Source organism: Pelodiscus sinensis, chromosome 16, assembly GCF_049634645.1.
Source record: "Pelodiscus sinensis isolate JC-2024 chromosome 16, ASM4963464v1, whole genome shotgun sequence".
NCBI classification, from domain to species: Eukaryota; Metazoa; Chordata; order Testudines; family Trionychidae; genus Pelodiscus; species Pelodiscus sinensis.
Window position 1 is genome coordinate 17,924,273 of NC_134726.1, and position 18,310 is coordinate 17,942,582.

At 44.6% G+C, this 18,310-nt stretch overlaps 1 protein-coding gene and 1 long non-coding RNA gene across 2 annotated transcripts in view; both read left to right on the forward strand.

The window, feature by feature from the left end:
* The first annotated feature begins 955 nt into the window (after positions 1 to 955).
* On the forward strand, positions 956 to 4,537 carry LOC142818596 (uncharacterized). The gene is made up of 2 exons (XR_012896136.1): positions 956 to 1,402; positions 3,499 to 4,537. It is a non-coding gene; the product is annotated as an uncharacterized LOC142818596 (long non-coding RNA).
* Positions 4,538 to 9,546: 5,009 nt separating this feature from the next.
* RRN3 (RNA polymerase I transcription factor RRN3) overlaps positions 9,547 to 18,310 on the forward strand; it is a 32,834-nt gene continuing 24,070 nt past the window's right edge. Inside the window, exons 1-6 of the mRNA XM_075899359.1 lie at positions 9,547 to 9,740; positions 10,022 to 10,123; positions 14,454 to 14,510; positions 15,874 to 15,963; positions 16,073 to 16,202; positions 17,287 to 17,346. Of these exons, the coding sequence (XP_075755474.1) occupies positions 10,031 to 10,123; positions 14,454 to 14,510; positions 15,874 to 15,963; positions 16,073 to 16,202; positions 17,287 to 17,346 (430 nt within the window). The 5' untranslated portion in view covers positions 9,547 to 9,740; positions 10,022 to 10,030. The remainder of the gene's footprint in view (positions 9,741 to 10,021; positions 10,124 to 14,453; positions 14,511 to 15,873; positions 15,964 to 16,072; positions 16,203 to 17,286; positions 17,347 to 18,310) is intronic.

The following is an 18,310-nucleotide window of genomic DNA, read 5'->3' on the forward strand; positions in this document are numbered from 1 at the left end:
ACCACCCCACAGCTCTCACAGGCTGTGGTACCCAGCCAATGGGAGCTATGGAGCCTGTGTTTGGAGCAGTGCATGCTTCACAGGCAGGGGCATGGAACACCCCCAGCTGCCCTGTGCCTAGGAGCCAGAGGGATATGCCAGCTGCTTCCTGGAGACAAGTGTACAGCCAGACTTTTGGTGACAGCCACCAGGCTCGCTTTTCCACAGGGCATTCCAGTAGAAAACCAGATGCCAGGCAACCCTAAGTGCAGTATCCCCACTATCTGTGCAAGCTCTTGTTCAAAAGCTGTGTTTAGTTGGGGCTGTCTTTCCTTGCGCCTGGCCTAAGTATCTGTTTCTATATTTAAAATAGCTCAGCTCCACCAGAGTCAAAACCCTGAAGGTGAGGGAAGGAGCTGGAGGAAGGTGTGTCCGCTTCAAAGAGCTACAGTGTATCTGTATCCTGCCTCTGTGTCAGGTGGCGTGGTGGCTCTCCACTGAGGACAGCATGAAGGAGCTTGTCTGGCCCCAGTCCCTTGCTGGAAAGACTGAAATTTCAGGGGGTAGCTGAGTTAGTCTGTACAGGATAAACTTAAAAAACAAAAACTGGTCTGGTAGCACTTTACAGACTAACAAAACATGTTGATGGCATCATGAGCTTCCGTGGGCACAGCCCACTTCTTCAGATGACCTAGCGGGATGCTAGTGCTGCCTGAGAGAGTGGGGTGTGAGCTGCCCCCCCCATTACCAGGTGAAGCCTGTAGGGGACGGTGGAGTAAGGGCAGGCAGACAGGTGCACGGTCCCCTCCCACCGGGAGCAGCTACAGCCCCAGGGGGAGGGTAAGACCTGAAGTGACCGACTAGCAAAGGGGGCCCGTCCTCTTCTCACGTGAGGGGAGAACAAGAAAGGGGCGGGGTCATGTCTCCCTCAGGTGTGGCGGGGGCGTGGCCTCCCCCAGGTGTGTGTGGCCGTACCTGCCCTGGGGCGGTCCCCAGTCCCCTCGCCATGGCAGCTCCGGGCAGGCTGGGCCGCTGCGTGGCCGCCTTCTGGCTGGCGCTGGCCTTCGACGCGCTGGGCCTGGCCGTGCTGCTCACGGGGGTGTTCGCCGACCTCTTCTTCTCGGACCTGCTCATCTACGCGGGCGGCATCGGCATCTTCCTCAGCCTCATCTGGTGGGTGTTCTGGTACGCGGGCAACCTGGAGGTGCCGCCCGCCGAGCTGCGCGACGACGTGGGGCTGAGCCCGCCCAAGGGCCGCGGGGACAGCGTGCTGCGGGGGCTGGTCAGGGGGCTGAGCACTCGCATCTCCGCCGCCTTCTCCTCCGCTCCTCGCTCCAGGGCACCCGCCGCCGCCAGCACCTTGGAGCTCCAGCCAGCTGGCAGCTTGGCCCACACCCAGCGCGTCTGAGCTCCGCGCCGGCAGGTGAGACCAAACAACAGCTCCGAAGCCAAAGACATGGGGCGAAGCGGCGATTTGCAATGACAGGGGAGAAGGGGACCCACTTTCAAAAGTCACTGGATCCGATCACACGTGACTGACAGATTTTTTTTATAGTGAAATCATCCTATTTTTTAAAAAGGCTGCTGTAGTATGATGTTAGCAAACTTGCTGACATGCAGGCTGCTAAACGCTTTCCTGTGTTAGTTCAGTTTGTACAAGATCGACTTCTTAATAAGCAGCAGGTTAAAAAGCTGCACTAACTGGAAGGGATACCCACCTATCCTACTCTACTCCCCCCCCCCCCCATAGCCTTTTTACTAAAAATGCTGAATGGGTGGGGAAAGCCTTTTTATTCCTTTTTTTGTACTGGCCCTTGGGGATGCTGAAATTATTATTTTTTTAGGACTGTGGAGCTAGTGTACTGCTTTATGTGAAACCTATAGTAAGAGGACTGCACAGTATTGCTCCAGCAGGTTTCTTGGCCTCATTTAGTTTATCATTAACTATAACTGCAACCAGGAAAGTCTTTTATTACCAAATGGCTTGCTTTTGTTTGCTTCAGGGTGTGGCTGTCACTGAACTACAGAAGTTCATTATCTTGACTTATGGCGATGGACATAGTTTGAAAAGAAGGAGAAATAACTAAGAGTCACCGAATGTTAAATTTATATTTGCATCATAGAAACTGAATGCTTTGAAAGAAAAGTTGTAACGAACTTTATGGCTACTGTTATTCTCACAACATTCAGAAATCTCAAATAGCACAATCCCTGACTGAAATGGTTTAGCTTAGAATTTTCAAAAGGGCTAATGAGAGTTGTGTGCAAAATGAATTGGTAATACTAACAATAGGTTAAAACAAGTAGGTATTTTTTTCAAACTTAGCCCTCTTTAATAAACATGAGTTCAATCATATATTACTTCAAATGATAAGATAGAAAAGTTCCTATTCACCAGGTCCTGTTCTCTGAAATGGGATTCATTTGTGGCTTCTATTTTTTAGTTATCTGTGTGGAGCCACATTTTGTAGAAACAGGTATACATGGCACTATGTAATGAATAAACTCTGCCAAGCAAATAGCAGGTCCCTGTTCCAAATACTTTTTTGTCTAGTTGCATTGGTAAGTATAATGCAGAACACAAACTGAAATGCATAAAATTCAGGTTACTGTAAGTTTTATCTTATTCATAGTGTGGTATTCTTCCCCCTCCCGCCCCTTTGTTTAGGAGTAGTTGTTTGCATCTGAATTAAACCGAGTCTCTCTTTCATAAGACTTATGAAGATTGTTTTCTAGAAGTACTTGGTATTTTGTCCTATAAATGAAGAATGCTTGCTGGGAGAAATTCCCGAAATTGACTTACTGGATTGAATGTGCTGGACAGATTAGTGTGCCAGCAGACAATATTTTGCATTGGTTGAAGACATTTAATAATTCATTAACTTTAATAATACAAAGTCTAGAAAGGTGTAAGCTTTAAGACTCTATTTGTAAGCCAAGGAAATCTGTTGTAAAATAAACTTCAATTTATTAAAAATATTAAAGGTTAAGAACACTTTGCATAACTTATTTGCCATAAATGGAGATAAAAAAACAAATTAACCAATGCAACTTTTCAGTTCTTTATCCATGAAAATTTTATGGAGAATGTAGACCAGTGTTTCTTAAACTTTTTAAGACCGAGGAACACCAAACAATACTTTTTGTTTTGAGGAACACCAAGGATTTTTTTGTTGACACCCCCCCCAAAAAAAAGAGGTGGGGAGAGAACTGTCAGGGCCACAGTTTTGGAGGGGGAAAAAAAGTTTGCTTTTCCCTTTAAGGGTGGCCATTTTGAATTGTTGTTCTCCATGGCACACCTCCGACTGCCTTGTTGCACACCGGTGTGCCGCGGAACACAGTTTAAGAAACACCGATGTAGACTCACACAAATGTGGTATTTTACTGATGAGTGAGATTACAAATAGTCTTCTGCCTACTTGAGTAAAAGTAGTTTTAAAAATTGTTCAGTTTCCCACAACTATTCTAATAGTGACTTGAAGAAAATTATCTTAATAAAAAAATCTCTCTTCTCTTCAGGATCCATTGAAGACATGACTACAGATATTACTGACATTTAGGAAAAAAAACTGTTGATAAACTGGAAAAAGGATTTCCCAGTTGAAGAGGATTCCTTATGTATGAAATAATGTCTACTCTACTGCCTTACTGGAACCTGTACCAAATAGATTTGGAGCCATCTCTGTGCCAGATGTACATATTTCAGTGTTGGACTGGAGAATTTAAATTTTATTTATTGGTATCATTGCAAGCCATATGAAAATTTCTCTGTTTTTAAATGTATTGGATTTCTCTTGTGAAGACAAATTGGTTTATGCTTCAAAAAAACTCAAGGTTTTATAAGTAATTTCAGCATCTCATGTATAAATGTGTGTTCAAATGCCTGAAATAGTAGGCTGAAAAGCTCTCATTTTAACCAAGGTGTAGGAGTTGTGAACTTAATTTTACTATGGGAATGCAAAGCCTTATTTGTAAGGGTGCTTGTGATATCCCTTTGTGAAGCAGTTTTGGAAACAACTGATGTAAGATTATAAATGCAATAGGTTTTTGTGGGATTTTTTATAGTGTGTGTGGGGGGGGGGGCCCTCACCCAATGTGACTTGATAAATGTGCTCCTTCTTCCAGATTTTTATACTTTGTTTTACATTTCATAGTTTACTGATAAAACTAGAGTTTTGATATGATAAACATCTCTCTTTTGGGAGACTAGGAAGAACAGGTCTAATGTGAAGAAATGGGATGGAACTATGAGAAGAAGCATCATTCCCAAAATACTATCCTAACATGGCAGCATTCTAGAAACTACAGACTATTGCTAAAAAAGCTTGAGTAGAAGAAAATTGTCAGGTAATGCTTTACCTAGTCAGTATTAATAGTTTAATATTTCCCCCCTGGAAATACTTTAAAAGTAGCAGATGAAAGAGTGTTTATAGTAGAACTAAGGACAGCTGAAGATCTGTGTTGGACAGGTACCTGCATGTTATTTCTCTTGCTGAATAAAGTGAGCATGGGCTTCAGTCCTACCATGTGTAAATAAAGGTGGGTCTTACACCACTTGCATTGGATTTGTGTGAATCATTCCTGTGAGCCACGTGCAAATTGTCGATAATGAGTAGATTAAAACAAAATAATCTGGATCCATCAAACTTTGGCAGACAGAGAAGAAATCCTCCCCTGTAAATGGTTTTAAGGTCTTTTTTACTGGCTGCTTCCTCTTCGTTCTTCATGTTCTGTTTCCCTAGATAGAATCTGAGAAAGGTGGGTTTTTTTTCTTAGTAATGGATGCCTGAGATCATCTGCCTTGTTTAAGGTACAAAACATATCACTTCTACTTGCAAGACTGCAACTGTAACATTAATAGCAGATTTTTAAAAGAAATTAGGGTAGGTCCAGATGTATTTTTTTTAAAGTAAATCTCCTAATGCAATTGTTAAGAATGTTGAAAATTGTTGGTTCATTAGTGTGCTCTTAACCAAGTTAATTACTTCAGGATTTGACTAGGAACTACTATAACTTTTGTCTGTAAACTGTGGTACTTTAATTTAGACATACAAGGCATAGAACAGTGGTTCTTAACCTGGGGTGCATGCACCCCCTGGGGGTGCGAGATGCCCTTTCTGGGGGTGCAAGACATGCCAGATTTTTATGATATTTCTTAGGTTTAAAACTGACCTACTTCAACGATTTTTAATATGGGGTGCGAGAACATATTTTGAGAACCAAAGGGGTGCAGACTGCAGTAAGGTTAGGCATAGAAGTATAGTAATGTAGCACTATTTTAAGGATTTCCCCATAAGTGCACTTAAGCTTTCCTGTAAACAGTCATGTTTATTTGTAAGTTATTGTTGTAGTGATAATCAATTTATGGGAAGAATGTGATGGTCCTGCATTGTTGACAGAACTGAGGGTATGTCTACACTACCCCGCTAGTTCAATGGAATGAGGAGTAACGGTAGTTCGAACTAGGAAGCCTAGTTCGAACTACCTAGTTCGTGCCCCGTGTAGCCGCGCTGCACAGGGTTCGAACGAGCGGGGTTTTAAAAATGGCGGCGCCCCGCTTATGCAAATGAAGCCCGGGAAATTCAAATCCCGGGCTTCATTTGCAAGTGCGGTATGCCTACATTACCCTCCTAGTTCGAACTAGGAGGGTAGTGTAGACATACCCTAACAGACTTACAAATCCTAATTTCATATTTTTTATAGGAATGGTCATTTGAGAGCTAAACAGAACATAGCGTGATTTTGAAGTTCCTCCCTGATTTGCAGTGACTGCTGCACTTGTGAATGGTTTATTATGTGTGCTTTTAAAGTTAAATTTAGTCAGTGCTTTTCTCACTTTAAAGAAAACCGTAATGTATTTATTTTAGAGAGGAGTGAAGGAAACCTGACAACCCAGTTCCTATTTCTCTGCCCCTTCCTCCCAGAACCCAGCCATAAGGTAGGCCACCAGCCCAGACACTTGCACACATACCCCAGAGCCTAGGGATCCAGAGAGAGAAACAACCTAATGCTACTGCATTCCAGGCTTGTAGTTTCCTGGATGCTACCTCCTTTTTTCAGGGTGTTCTGAGAACTCCAGCTGCCAGGGACCTACCCCTCCTCCCTTCCACATCTGTTTCTGCTTGAAAGCTGGGCTTTGCTAGATTCAGTGCGACCCAGTGACAGTTAACAATTATGCAACTCATTTCTGTGGGGGTGAAAGGAGATTCTGAGTGCATGAACACAATTCTGCATGTGCTTTGGTGCAGAATTCTCCCAGAAGTCCTTAATGTTCCCTTATAGTATTTCATGTAACAATATTTTTGTGAAGTTGTGAATAGCAAAAGTTTCTCTTTGAACCTATGTTACTGACATAGTCATGAGATTATTTCTATTTAACAAATTAAAAATAGAAATATTCTATTAATCTCTGACTTAGTATAGGTTTTAAAACTAGATTTTTTTTGTTTTGGAAATAGTTACTCAGAAACTATCCATGCAGGGCAGTTGATCTAGATACTTAAATCTGTACTGTATTTCTATTGCTTCTCTTTTCCTCTTGTTACAGGTTTATAATATTTTGTCAGTGTACTATGAAACAGCAAATATACTGAAGAACAGACCTGACGATCCCCATTTAGAGAGCTAAACAGGTAAAAGACAGGAGGGTAATGCCAATGTTTAAAACAGTTTTTGTCGGATAATCTAAAAGCAAAATGATTGTTTTCTAAAACAAAGATCCTAAATGCCAATCTGTTCAGAACTATTTTTAACATTAAAAAGGTTATTGAAAAAGCAGAGCAACACAAGACAGATTAATCAATCTTCAGACTGTTAGTATCCATAAAAATGATGCACCGTGTTCAACAAAATAATTTAAAAGCTTTATTCCATTATTCTGAAATGTTGATTTAATTAAGCTCTTGTACACTCTATCTTGAGATAGCTGAATGGGTAAGAACTCTTAAAATTTAAGACAAAAGTTCAGAATGAACATAGACATTGTATGCACCCTGTAGTGGGAATAATAAAGTGATTTGAATACTATAATTACAACCATATTTTTCAGTTCCTGCACCCTGCCTTCCATACACTAACGAAAGTTAAGAGTAATCCCTTCCTGCACTGAAAACAGATTCAGTGGGATTCTGGAGTGCTACATGGCAACTCTTATAAAAGTTAAAATAACACAACACAAAAGCAAACCGTGCCTACCACCTCACTTTCAGCAGTGAATATTGCTGGTGAACAGTTCCAGGGGGACAGGCTAGAGATTGAAGTCTGATTTTTTTTTCCCCCCAACAGGGGCTATGTCTACACTACAGGGTTTTGCTGGGATACTGGAGGTATCCTGGAAAAACTCTGCAGCGTCCAGGGAACGTGTCTCCTCTTCCGCTTTTTTTTTTTGCAGCAGAGCAAACACACTCTTTTGGAAGGCCTGTCTTCCGAAAGAGAAGTTTTTCCCAAAATTTGGCCCAGTGTAGAGTGCAATTTGTGTACCTTTCTACACTACAATAGATCATTGTAGTGTAGACATAGCCATGGACAATGTAGACCAGGGGTTGGCACCAGTTCTGGGGGGCGGGGGCAGGTGCGAAGGTGAAGAATGCAAACTCAACCTCCTCCCCCCCACATGGGCCACAGCGCTACACAGGGAGGAGCACTGCCCCACCTCCCTCCCTGGAAAAGTCCTTCCTACAGCTTCACAGACTTTCATGATAGTCTAGTTGAATAAATAACTTTATATTCTCCTAGTAATGCACCTGAAATAGCTCTAGCAATATAAGATTATTCTTGGCCTTTGTCCTTTCAATCAGTTGTGCGTTTGGTTACTGCGCTTAATATCAGGTGCGTGACAGACTTTTTTTTTTAAAGTACAAAATACTCAGAACTGATATGACAAGTGCCTTATGTACCTACTGCGTAGATATTCAAACAACAAAAATTGACCCTGTATGGCCATTCTTACGTTCACTTCTTTACCTTGCAGGTTTTAGTCTCAAGCCTAAAGACTGAAGGAACAGGTGTATCCCAGCTAAATATTTGCTTTCAGTAATGCAAGGGCTTATACTTTTAAATAAAAGAAACAATCATTGAGAGAGGTTGGTGGTGGACTGCAGGATCAGAAGGCATGTTTTTGTTCAGACTAAGTTAACTTGATCTACACCCCACATTCCAAGATGGATGACCTTTGGTCTCTAATGCCACACATTACATTCTTACATAACTGTCTTCTCATAGTCTTGAGGAACTTCCTTAGGAGCTGTCAGGGTGGAACTCTCTGTCTGGGAACACAGGAGCAGGTCTGTTATTCGTTAAGAGACAATCAGAGGAGGGGAGAGACTGGGGGATTAACACCATTGTTCTCCGATGATGTTCTGGAGCTCTCTCAAAACGTAAGCAGAAAAGGTCACTGTCACATTAAATTGCATAAAAATATGAAAGGGTTTTCATTGGTTGATATTCAGTCTTGGTTCTGATTTTAGTATGTATGAGCTACATTTCCCAAGAGAGTTAATTAAGCCCTAAAGGGTTCTAAACTCCCTACTTACTTTTTTGCATTCAGATTTTCCATATGGGACTTAGGCACTTACCTGCCACTTTAGGCACCTAAATTCTAGAATCAGGCAGCACTGGTGTTTACAAACCCCTATCTTAGCTGCCACTTTGTGAATCTAGCCTAGTTTGACTTAAGTGAGGCAGAAGGCAGGGAGTGGAGGCAGGTACTGGTCTCATCTTCCTCAAGAGACTACAGGCAGTCCCTGGGTTACATACAAGATAGGGATGTAGGTTTGTTCTTAAGTTGAATCTGTATGTAAGTCGGAACTGGCGTCCAGATTCAGCCGCTGCTGAAACTGATCATTTTCAACAGCAGCTGAATCTGGATGCCAGTTCTGACTTACATACAGATTCAACTTAAGAACCTCAGGCGTCCCCAAGTCAGCTGCTGCTGAAACTGATCAGAGGCTGATTCCAGGAAGCCCAGGGCAGGGGTTTCCTGTAGTCAGCACTGGTCAGTTTCAGCAGCGGCTGACTTGGGGACGCCTGGGGCAGAGCAGCTGGGGCGCTGCTGGGTTGGTCCTGAGCTGCTCTGCCCCAGGCGTCCTGATTCAGCCGCTGCTCTGGCACCCCCATCGCCCCTACACCCTGAGCGCTCGCCGTGGAGCCCCGCCAAGATGAAGCCTTGCCCAGCGCCGCTGGTGCTCCCGGGGCCGCGGGCTACTTCGGGAGAACTTAGGCTGGTTGTGTCCGAGCCGCCGGCAGCCCAGGGAACGCGGAGCCCAGGGAAGGCGGAAAGGACGAGGGCGGGAGGGAGCCTAGAGAGCCGGAGCTCCGGAACCGCCCCTCCCCCGGCTGAGATCCCCTGGGCTGGGTGACGTTGCCGCTACTACCCTCGCAGCGGAGGAAGCCCTCGAGCCGGGCCGCAGGTGTTCGGCGCTGCCCGGCGCGACAGAGGCCGGGCGCCCCCCACTGCACACGCCCGGCTCCTCGCGCCAGTCCTCCAGGAGCAGCGAGAGCAGAGCTAGAGCAGAGCTCCGTTCCTGCCGGCGCGCGAGCCTCTCTATGGGTGCGGAGGCCTCGTTTTCACTTCCGGGAGGCCGCCCAGTCCTTTCCCGTCCCAAGGCAGCATGGAGGTGGCCGGCCCCGCGGCGCGAGCAGAGGGCGGCGCGTGGTGTCTGCTCAACGGCTAATTGAGACACCTCCCCCACCCCCGGCGGGGAGCGCTGCGGAGTTTCTCCCGCAAGCCTCTGCCCGGAGTCTGCGTGGGGCGGCCGGCGGAGGTGAGGCGCAGGGGAGCGGGCCGGAAGAAGCGTTTCTGCCCCTGTTCCTCTCCCTGCCCCGCTTGGGCTGTGTCTGTGCAGAACAGCGGGGGGCGCGAGGGGGGGCGGGTCGTGGTTTCCCGCTGTGGAAACGCGCGTGAGGCGTTCTCGTCTCCCCGACGCGTCCTTCGGCTGCTTTGCCGCCGTGTGACCTGCCTGACAGGCGGGAGCGATGCAAGAAATGTCGCAGCCCAGCTGCCGAGGTGCCTCCGTGCTGTGCTAATCTGTGTCTTGCCCTGTAGGCGCTTAACATGTTGGGAGGAGATGAGTTCATCAGTTCGCCCCCGAGAAAAACCGTCAGGTTCGGTGGGACGTTGACAGATGTCTTACAGAAATACCAAGAGGTGACGCTTGTTTACTTTGAACTTACTTACTCTTTACAGACTGTTTCTCAGCGTATTTAGGTGTTTATGCCAGTGTATTCATTTTAAGCAGGTGGAGTCAAGCTCTCTCTGATGCCAGTGTAATCCACACGCTTACTCAAGGTGGTGTGTCCTAGTGGCAGGTAGACTACTTACAGAGAGAAAGAATGAGGGTACTATACAACCTCAGCTGAGAGCCAGCTGGTTTTTAGCTCAAGCTGTGTAGAGGCTCATGCACTGAGCTCAAAAGTCCCAGGTTTGGTTCCACCTGTAGGTGTTACACTAGTACATGTCTCTTGATTTCAGAGGGGTTCTTCCAACTCTTCTTTCTCATTTGGGTATTTGGGCAAACCTGTGAATGCCTTGCATTCAACTCAACCTTATCTGTCTGTGATGTGATAGCTTGTGAATGTCACATCCAGTGAATTCCAAAATTTCAGTGAATGTTCTAGGGCTCAGTAGTGGCTGGAACCCTGTTGATTTTGGGGCAAATCAGAAAATGGAAAGGGGGAAACGGAGGGCTGTATGGAGCTCCTGCCCCTTGATTAACATAGCTTTGAGCTTCAATCCCCACTGTACTTATCTGTAGTGTATAGTTCTGTGGTCATCAACCAGTTGATCATGAGGCGTTACGGGCCCCCCATATCTCCCCACCCCAAAAAGCCTCATTACCTACCTCGAGAGACAATGGAGGTAGTGGCAGTTTCCTGCAGGCTGGACAGAAGTCCTGCAGTTGTGCGTCACTTCTGGGGGTTCCGGAAAAGCACTGGCTGCTTCCTTGCCCCAAGTCTGTGGTGTGCCAGGAACTTACCCGGTGAATCTCCAGAGGCGCACGCTGGGACTTCCCTTCTCTGTGGGAGGGGGGAGTCGGGCCTGGAGGGGGTGCTTGATGGGGGCTTCCCTGCTCTGCGGGAGGCTCATGGCGGAGGTGCACAGTGGGGCTTCCTTCATCTGCGGGAGGGGGGGTTACCCTGAGGAGGCACGTGCATGGGCTTCCCTGCTCGGCCCCGGTGGAGACATGCGACAGGGCTTCCTTTCTCAGTGGGTGGGGAGGATTGGCCCCGAGGGGGCGCATGCGTGGGCTTCCCTGCTCTGCGGGAGGGGGGAATCGGGCCCAGAGGAGGCATGCGACAGGACTTCCCTCCTTTTGGAGGGGGAGGGGAATCCTGGGAGAAGGGGGGTTCAGGGGACTCTCTGTCTCCACTAGCACCCTGTCCCCTGCTGCAGAAACCTGTCCCCCGATTTCCTGGCACCCTGTTCTCTCTCCCCTGCCCCCCGCTGCAGAACCCACTATCACCCTTCCTCAGTACCATGTCCCCTGCTCCCACCAGAACAGTTGGGGCCACATTAGTGAGGCTTGTGGGGGTTTTGGAGGAGGGGTGGGTGTGTGTGTGTTTTCATTTCACTTGTGTGGCCCCAACTGACTTTTCTTTGGATCAGTGACCCCTGACTCGAAACAGGTTCCCTGCTCTTCTCATAAATAAAGACAATGCAGAAACTTTTTGTGTTTGACATAGTATTTTATTTAAAAATGAAGCCTGGTCAACAAACCCCCTGTTGGGGCCAAGCCCCCATCTGGCCACAGCATCATAATGCTTCTGCATGCCCCCTTCCCCCAGACCCTAGATCTGAGCCTGTCATACACTGGAACCCCCTGCCCTGAGCCCCTCACATACCCCAACCCAAATTCCTGAACCCTCACATCCACAAGCCTGTGGCTTGCTTAGTACCCTAACCTTACATCTGACTCCAACACTGCCTGGCCTGGAGCCTCTCCCCGAGACAGCGTCCCCTTTTCCACATCCTCCTCCATCCAGATTTCCTCCCAGAGCTTGCATCTCTCACTCCTTCCCGCAGCCAAATCCCTTATTCCCACCCCAGAGCCTACACATCCTGTCCCAACCCAGTGAGGGTATGGCTAGACTGCAGGAGTTTTTCAGGATTCTGGAGAGATCCCAGAAAAACTCTTCTGCATCCAGGGATGCATTTGTTCTTCCGCTTTTTTTAGTGGAAGAGCAAACATGCTCGTTAGGTCACCCCAATTTTTCCATGAGGAATAAGGGGGCTTCCAAAAGAAGGGGGTTTTCTGACATTTGGTCCAGTCTAGACAGGCCAAATGTTGGAAAAACCTCTTCCTAAAGAAGAATTGGGGGAAGGGAGGAAGCAGCAGTATAAGGGTTGGGGGATAGCAAGTGATGGAGAGGAGGAGAATACAGAAGGTGGGGCTTCAAGGAAGGGGCGGGGCGGTAGATCTTGGCTTGTTCTGTCATTTAAAAAGTGATCTTGAGTGTAAAAAGGTTGGAGACCACTGCTATAGTTTTAAGCAGCTGATAGATGATACCCATTAATGCTTTCCAGCATAGTATAATTTATCTTCCAGACGAAAAAAGAATGGTGGTGGAGTATTGAATGGGAACTTGTGCACAGTCCCTGATATGGGGAGAGAATACGGGTTCCTGGTATATTGAAGCTGGCTTCCCTCGTGCACCGGCTCCCACTCCCCTTTGCACCCCGCATCTCATACAGAGGCAGCAGGGGAAGGAGTATATGTAACTGTGCAGTAGGGATTGAATAGTTGAGTAACCTCATGAATTGGTTAGTTGACTATTCTATAGTCCCTAAGGGCAGGGTAGGCAGCCAGAGCGCTCCTGCCCCATTCCTGAGGAGCCCCACTACCACCTCGCGCTGCTGTCTCTGTATCAGAAGCAGCAGTGTGGGGGGTGCCAGGCAGGAGCTGTTCCGCCTAAGGCAGGCAGTTTAAAATCCAGCTCCCCTCGTGGACTGGCTGCTTGTCGCCCTGTGATGCTGCCTGTGACAAAGAGGCAGCAGCACGGGGTGGAAGCAGCCCCATCTGGGGAAGCAGTCTGAGTTCCCAGACCTGGTGTGAGCCAGAACTGAGCGGGGCTGCTTGCCTGCTCAGTTCCTAATGCACTAAGTGCAGTCGCAGCAGGGGTAGGTCCTGGACCCATGGTAAGCCAGGACTGATCTGGGCTGCTGGCCAGCCTGCTAAAAATTTACTGGCAAGGTGGAGAGGAGAGAGAGAGGGAAATGCATGTAGTCTATAGCATTAACCTATATGCTTTTGCTTATAGGATAATCAACTATACTGTTGCATCCCTACTGTGCAGGTTAACCTATGAGCCCAGGTTAATTGGTTAACCATGTACATGAGTACATGTTAATATCCCTAGTAAGTTGGGATGTTGATAGATGTCTTACTAAAATACCAAAAGGTGACTATACTCTTGTTTACTATAAGAAACTATAGAAACCCTAGAAAGGAGAGTACACTGAATCCCTAGCATGGGGGTAGGGAAGGTGGGAATGGAAGGCAGAACCCTTAGCATGGGGGCAAACTAGGGATCTTGGTAGCAGGAGATAGTGGGAATTGGGCACAGAAATCCTGGGATGGGGGAAATGGTACACACAAAAAAGGGTCCCTGGCATAGAGATTAAGGTGTGGATATAGAGCACACAGAGTTGTGGGTATGTGGGAGGAAGAATGGGGGATCCTGATGTGAGAGAAAGGAGGTATGGCGGATGTACAGAACCCTGGATAAAGGAGATTGAGGCATATTATGTAATGGAGTATGGGGAGGGACACAGGCCCTCAGGCATGAAGTAGGAGCATGGGGAGTTTCAGGAAGTCCCTAATATAAAGGGGAATGATAGGTTGCCACACACGGTCCTTGTGTGGTGGAAAGAAGGAATACAAGGAGTCCCTGGTGTGTGCAGTAAACTTTACCTATACAAGCTACAATGCATGTGATTCCCTAATATCAGTAAGAGGAGAATTAGATGCCCATCCCAGCAGCTTACAGGGTGTTCCCGCTATAAGTTGCCCTGATATACATCCATTACATACTAAAGTCGTTGATACTGATATAAGTCCTCCCATTTCCTGCTCTTAAGTTGCGCCAAAAAACCTCCAATTTGTGCAAATGGAAGTCAGCTGCGGGGAAAAAAATGCCATGCTTTTAAGTTGTTTCACTGTAAGTCCATGTTTTTTGGAACGTATCTTGGACTTTATAGTATGGATGGCCTGTACTCTAAGGTTGCAAAGAGATAATCATATTTTATAAAATAGTAACTGTACAAGTGTCTGTTTTCAAAAATAAGTTATTTCCTAAAAAACAGTGTTAGCTAAAATTGAGAACCAATTTGTGAATACTACTGCTGTGTTTCTCAGGGAATTTCTAGGGTTTATCCATTGTCTTCATTCCTATCATTATTAAGTGTAGAGGATAAGCTTGTATTTCAAATTGTTGTTTTCTGCCGTATCGTACAACTCAGTTTGTATTTATTTTACCAGGGTGAAACTACTGACTTTGAGTTGTTAAAGCATCAGCTGTTAGATCCAGAAATAAAGGTAAAATAAATGGTCAGAGATAATTGGCTTTTCCTCTGAGACTGAATGTAATTGTGGGACAAATTGTATTTGCTTAATATTAAGTATATTAATTGTTAAGATTTATTTCTAGTGGGTTAAGTTTAGGGCAGTGCTTTTTATCTAACCTGACTATATTTGCTTTTTCGTTAACTTGTGAAGATAAAAGTATTTTTTAAAGATATACTGCAAATTTACATTACTTTGCAGTATGCCTAATGCTGTTGTTGTGATTTTTTGCCTCTCAAAACCAGCAAATTATATATAAAATCCATTGATGGGGGTTAAATTTGATGAGGGGGCACTGACATGCAAATTTCCTCTCAGTTCTGCTACTTTATTCAAATGCTAATTTACAGCATCTCTACTATTCCAAGGTCCAATTGCCTCTTATTGCAAAAAAACCCAAAACACCTACCTGAGGCCTGAAGAAGAAAGACTTAAGGTCCTCTGTGTGAAATTTCCTCTGTTGATCCTGTAGTGTGGAGAGAGGAGAGGTGAGGGGAGAGGGTGATATTTTGCATCTGTGAAAGAATAGTGTGTGTTTTTTTTTTCTCTCAGAATCTGTGGGTCCTCTGAGATCTGTCAGAGGTTACAGGACTTTCCATGCAAAAACCTTCTGCTCCTATACTGGCCCCAGAGTCCAAAGCTGCTCTCCTCAGGTCCTTTGAAGCTATGCTGCCAGGGAGTTTCCTGTCAACTGCTTAAAGGGGTGATTTCTCTCCACAGAGGGGGTTCTGTTTAGGAGGTAACATAGCATGAGGTTATATTGGCAGACTCCCTCAGGATTAATGGGGAGACAATATGCTTTGTCTGGAGTGTCCATAGTGTCTACTAACCCCTTATACACTTGCACTTTTCAGCACTTCAGAAAGCATTGTACAGGGACAAGAGAAGAGTGGGTGTAGGGAAGCAGATAGTCCCTGGCTTGCAGGAGTGGTAATGCCTGCATGAGAAATATCATCCCCTCAAATGGATTCTGAGGGGAAAAGCAGGCACCCAGACTTTTGAATTCTGTTTTTACTTTCTATGGTAGTTTAACGATATGGATTTGTTTAGTAAGATTGAAATTTCAAGTCATGTATTTAGATGTAAGATTGTGTTCATCTATAGTGCCACTGTTTTTATTCTTAAAACTGAAGTAAATTCAAGCTCAATTTTCTGTTTGCCCAGTGATCTAACTCACAGTAATAGAAGTTATAAAAATTCATGACATGTAGATGAGGAAATAGCCACACAGTTGTCATATTTGATTTGGTTTCGAAGATTCTGAAATTAGAGTTGTATTAACTTGTAAGGGCATATTATTGAATTTGTTATATCTATCTTGTCTCATTATTTTAAGGATGCCCAAATCATTAATTGGCTGCAGGAATTTCGGGCTTCTGTTGCATACTTGACCAAAGACTTTGAGGACCTAGTCAGCATATTGTTAGTAAGTATAGTATCCAAATAATACATCTTGAGATTAGTGGTTGAATTCTCAAAATGTCTTTGTATTTCACATTATTGTTTCTAACAGCGTGTTATTTGCAATACTACAGAAGCTGCCATGGTTGAGCAGAAGTCAAGAAGTGGTGGAAGAATATTTGGGTTTTCTTAGTAATCTAGTGTCAGCACAAACTGTGTACCTTAGATCATGTCTCCGCATGATTGTTTCACATTTTACACCCCGTAAGTTTTTTAGTAATCTTTTATTCACTATCCAAACATTAGCTTAGCATGCATGCATAATAGAAATGTAAAATCCTGTTTGTTTGGTTAACTGGTTAAATTTTAACTGGTTAACTGATTAAACGTGGGCGGGCTGGATCAGTCTTCTCCCCGCCACCTTGCCTGCACTGCAGGCATGGGCTACTTCAGCTCAGCTGCTCTGGGTCCTGTGTGGGCTGGGAGCACGGGGGCTGTTCCCTGGGTACTGGTTAAAGATGATGCTTGCTGAGTAACCAGTTAACTGGTTATCTATTAACATCCATAATGCAAAATTAGAATGTTTTACTGTAATTACCACTTTACATTTTTTATTGTATATTGTGCATTTATTTGAACAATTGATATGCAATAGAGCAGCCGTGGCCAATGTGCGGCTCACGAGCCGCATTCGGCTCTACCCCCTCTGGTTTGAAAAGCTGCTCCTGAAAATAGCCCTTGCCTCCCACTTCCCTATGCTCGCTGGGGAAAGGGTGCCGTCCGGCACGGTAATTAAAAATGGCGTCCGCAAGATGGCATCGGACAGTGGGAGCCTGATGTGGCCAAAAAGCCTCTAAATGCATTTCTTAAAGGGGCAGTCCTTTTTTCCTCCCTGTTCTCCTCCTCCCTCTCTTCTCCCCTCCCCCAACAACTTTGCCCCTGCTCTTCGCGCTGGATCCACTGATATCTTGGCTCTTCGTCCGGAATGGGTTGTCCACCCCTGCAATAGAGTATTTATATTAACTGTAAAGTCCTGGATTTTTAGAAAATTGATATAAAATTGATGATAAATCTTTTTCCTAAAATAGCTTAGACAAAATTATGCTAATTTTAATAAACACAATTCTAAAGTGAAGCTGTTATTACGATGTCATGTGGAAAATCTTCCCAGCTCCCAAAATGGGAAAAAACCCTGTGATTCTCTTATGTTTTTGTTGTAATGTAGATAATTTTGGGGCTGTAGTTCAAAAGACATCAATCTTCTAATGATACTTTGATCTGTGTGCAGTGGAGATCATCATCTTTACATTTTATATGGCTACATAATAATCATCCTCTTTCCTATCAGCCCGAGTAACCATAAGGGAGGATGATGTGGATATTTCTGATTCTGACGATGATGAGGAGAGTGAGTACTAATGCAGCATGGTTTAAGTATGCTCTATTAATTCTTTTAGCAAAAATGTTTCTAAGTGTCTAAATGTTTGTTTGCAGACTTGTTTTACTGTAGCTTTAATGGAGATATATATTATTGAAAACATTGTGTAGAAAAAGTACAAAATGTTCATACCTCCTGCCCTTGAATGCACATATCTCCTATGGAAATTAATTGCATCATAATGTGGCCCTTTTAGAGCATTATGACTGGTACAGTTGTTGTGGTATTGAGATGAGTGCTTAGGAAATAGATATATATTTCAAAGGCTTAGAACAGTGATTGCTATAAAAATCAAGTTAACTTGGGTATTTATGTTCTTTTTCATTTGATTTCGGTAAAGAAAATAAAACCAAGTCACAATTGAGGGGCACTTAAAAACCGTTGCTCTTTCTTTTAACTGATTGAATTTCTACAGAAAATATAAATATTTGTAAAATATGAATTTTCTTTCCTTCTCTGTCACTCAAGAACAGGCATTAACTCTGTCTAAAATGACTCTCCTGCATATATTCTGCTGGTGGATGTGTTACTAGAGCTGTAGTTTTCTTATAGGAGTGACATGAGCCTTTTATGGTTTTTTTTTTTGTCCAAATATTGCACATCTTTAGAAAAGTATAATCTGACCCTTTAAGATACTGACCCTTTAAGACCTGTATAATTCCTGTAGCAGTTAATGTTTTTCTTTCTATATACTTTAATTAGTTCCAGCCCTTAGCAAGTTTTTTAAAAAGGTGAAAATGTGAAATTTTGTGCATGAAATATGCACCTTCTCAGCTTATACTCAAACACTGACCTCTAGGGAGATCAGTGACGTAGGGGTTGTAATAATACTTGCTTTGCTGATAGTTATTTAGTGTTGAACATGGTTTAGTATTCACTGTATTTACATGTGGACAGTAACATTGGAAGTAAATAGACTCCAAAATTTAACTTG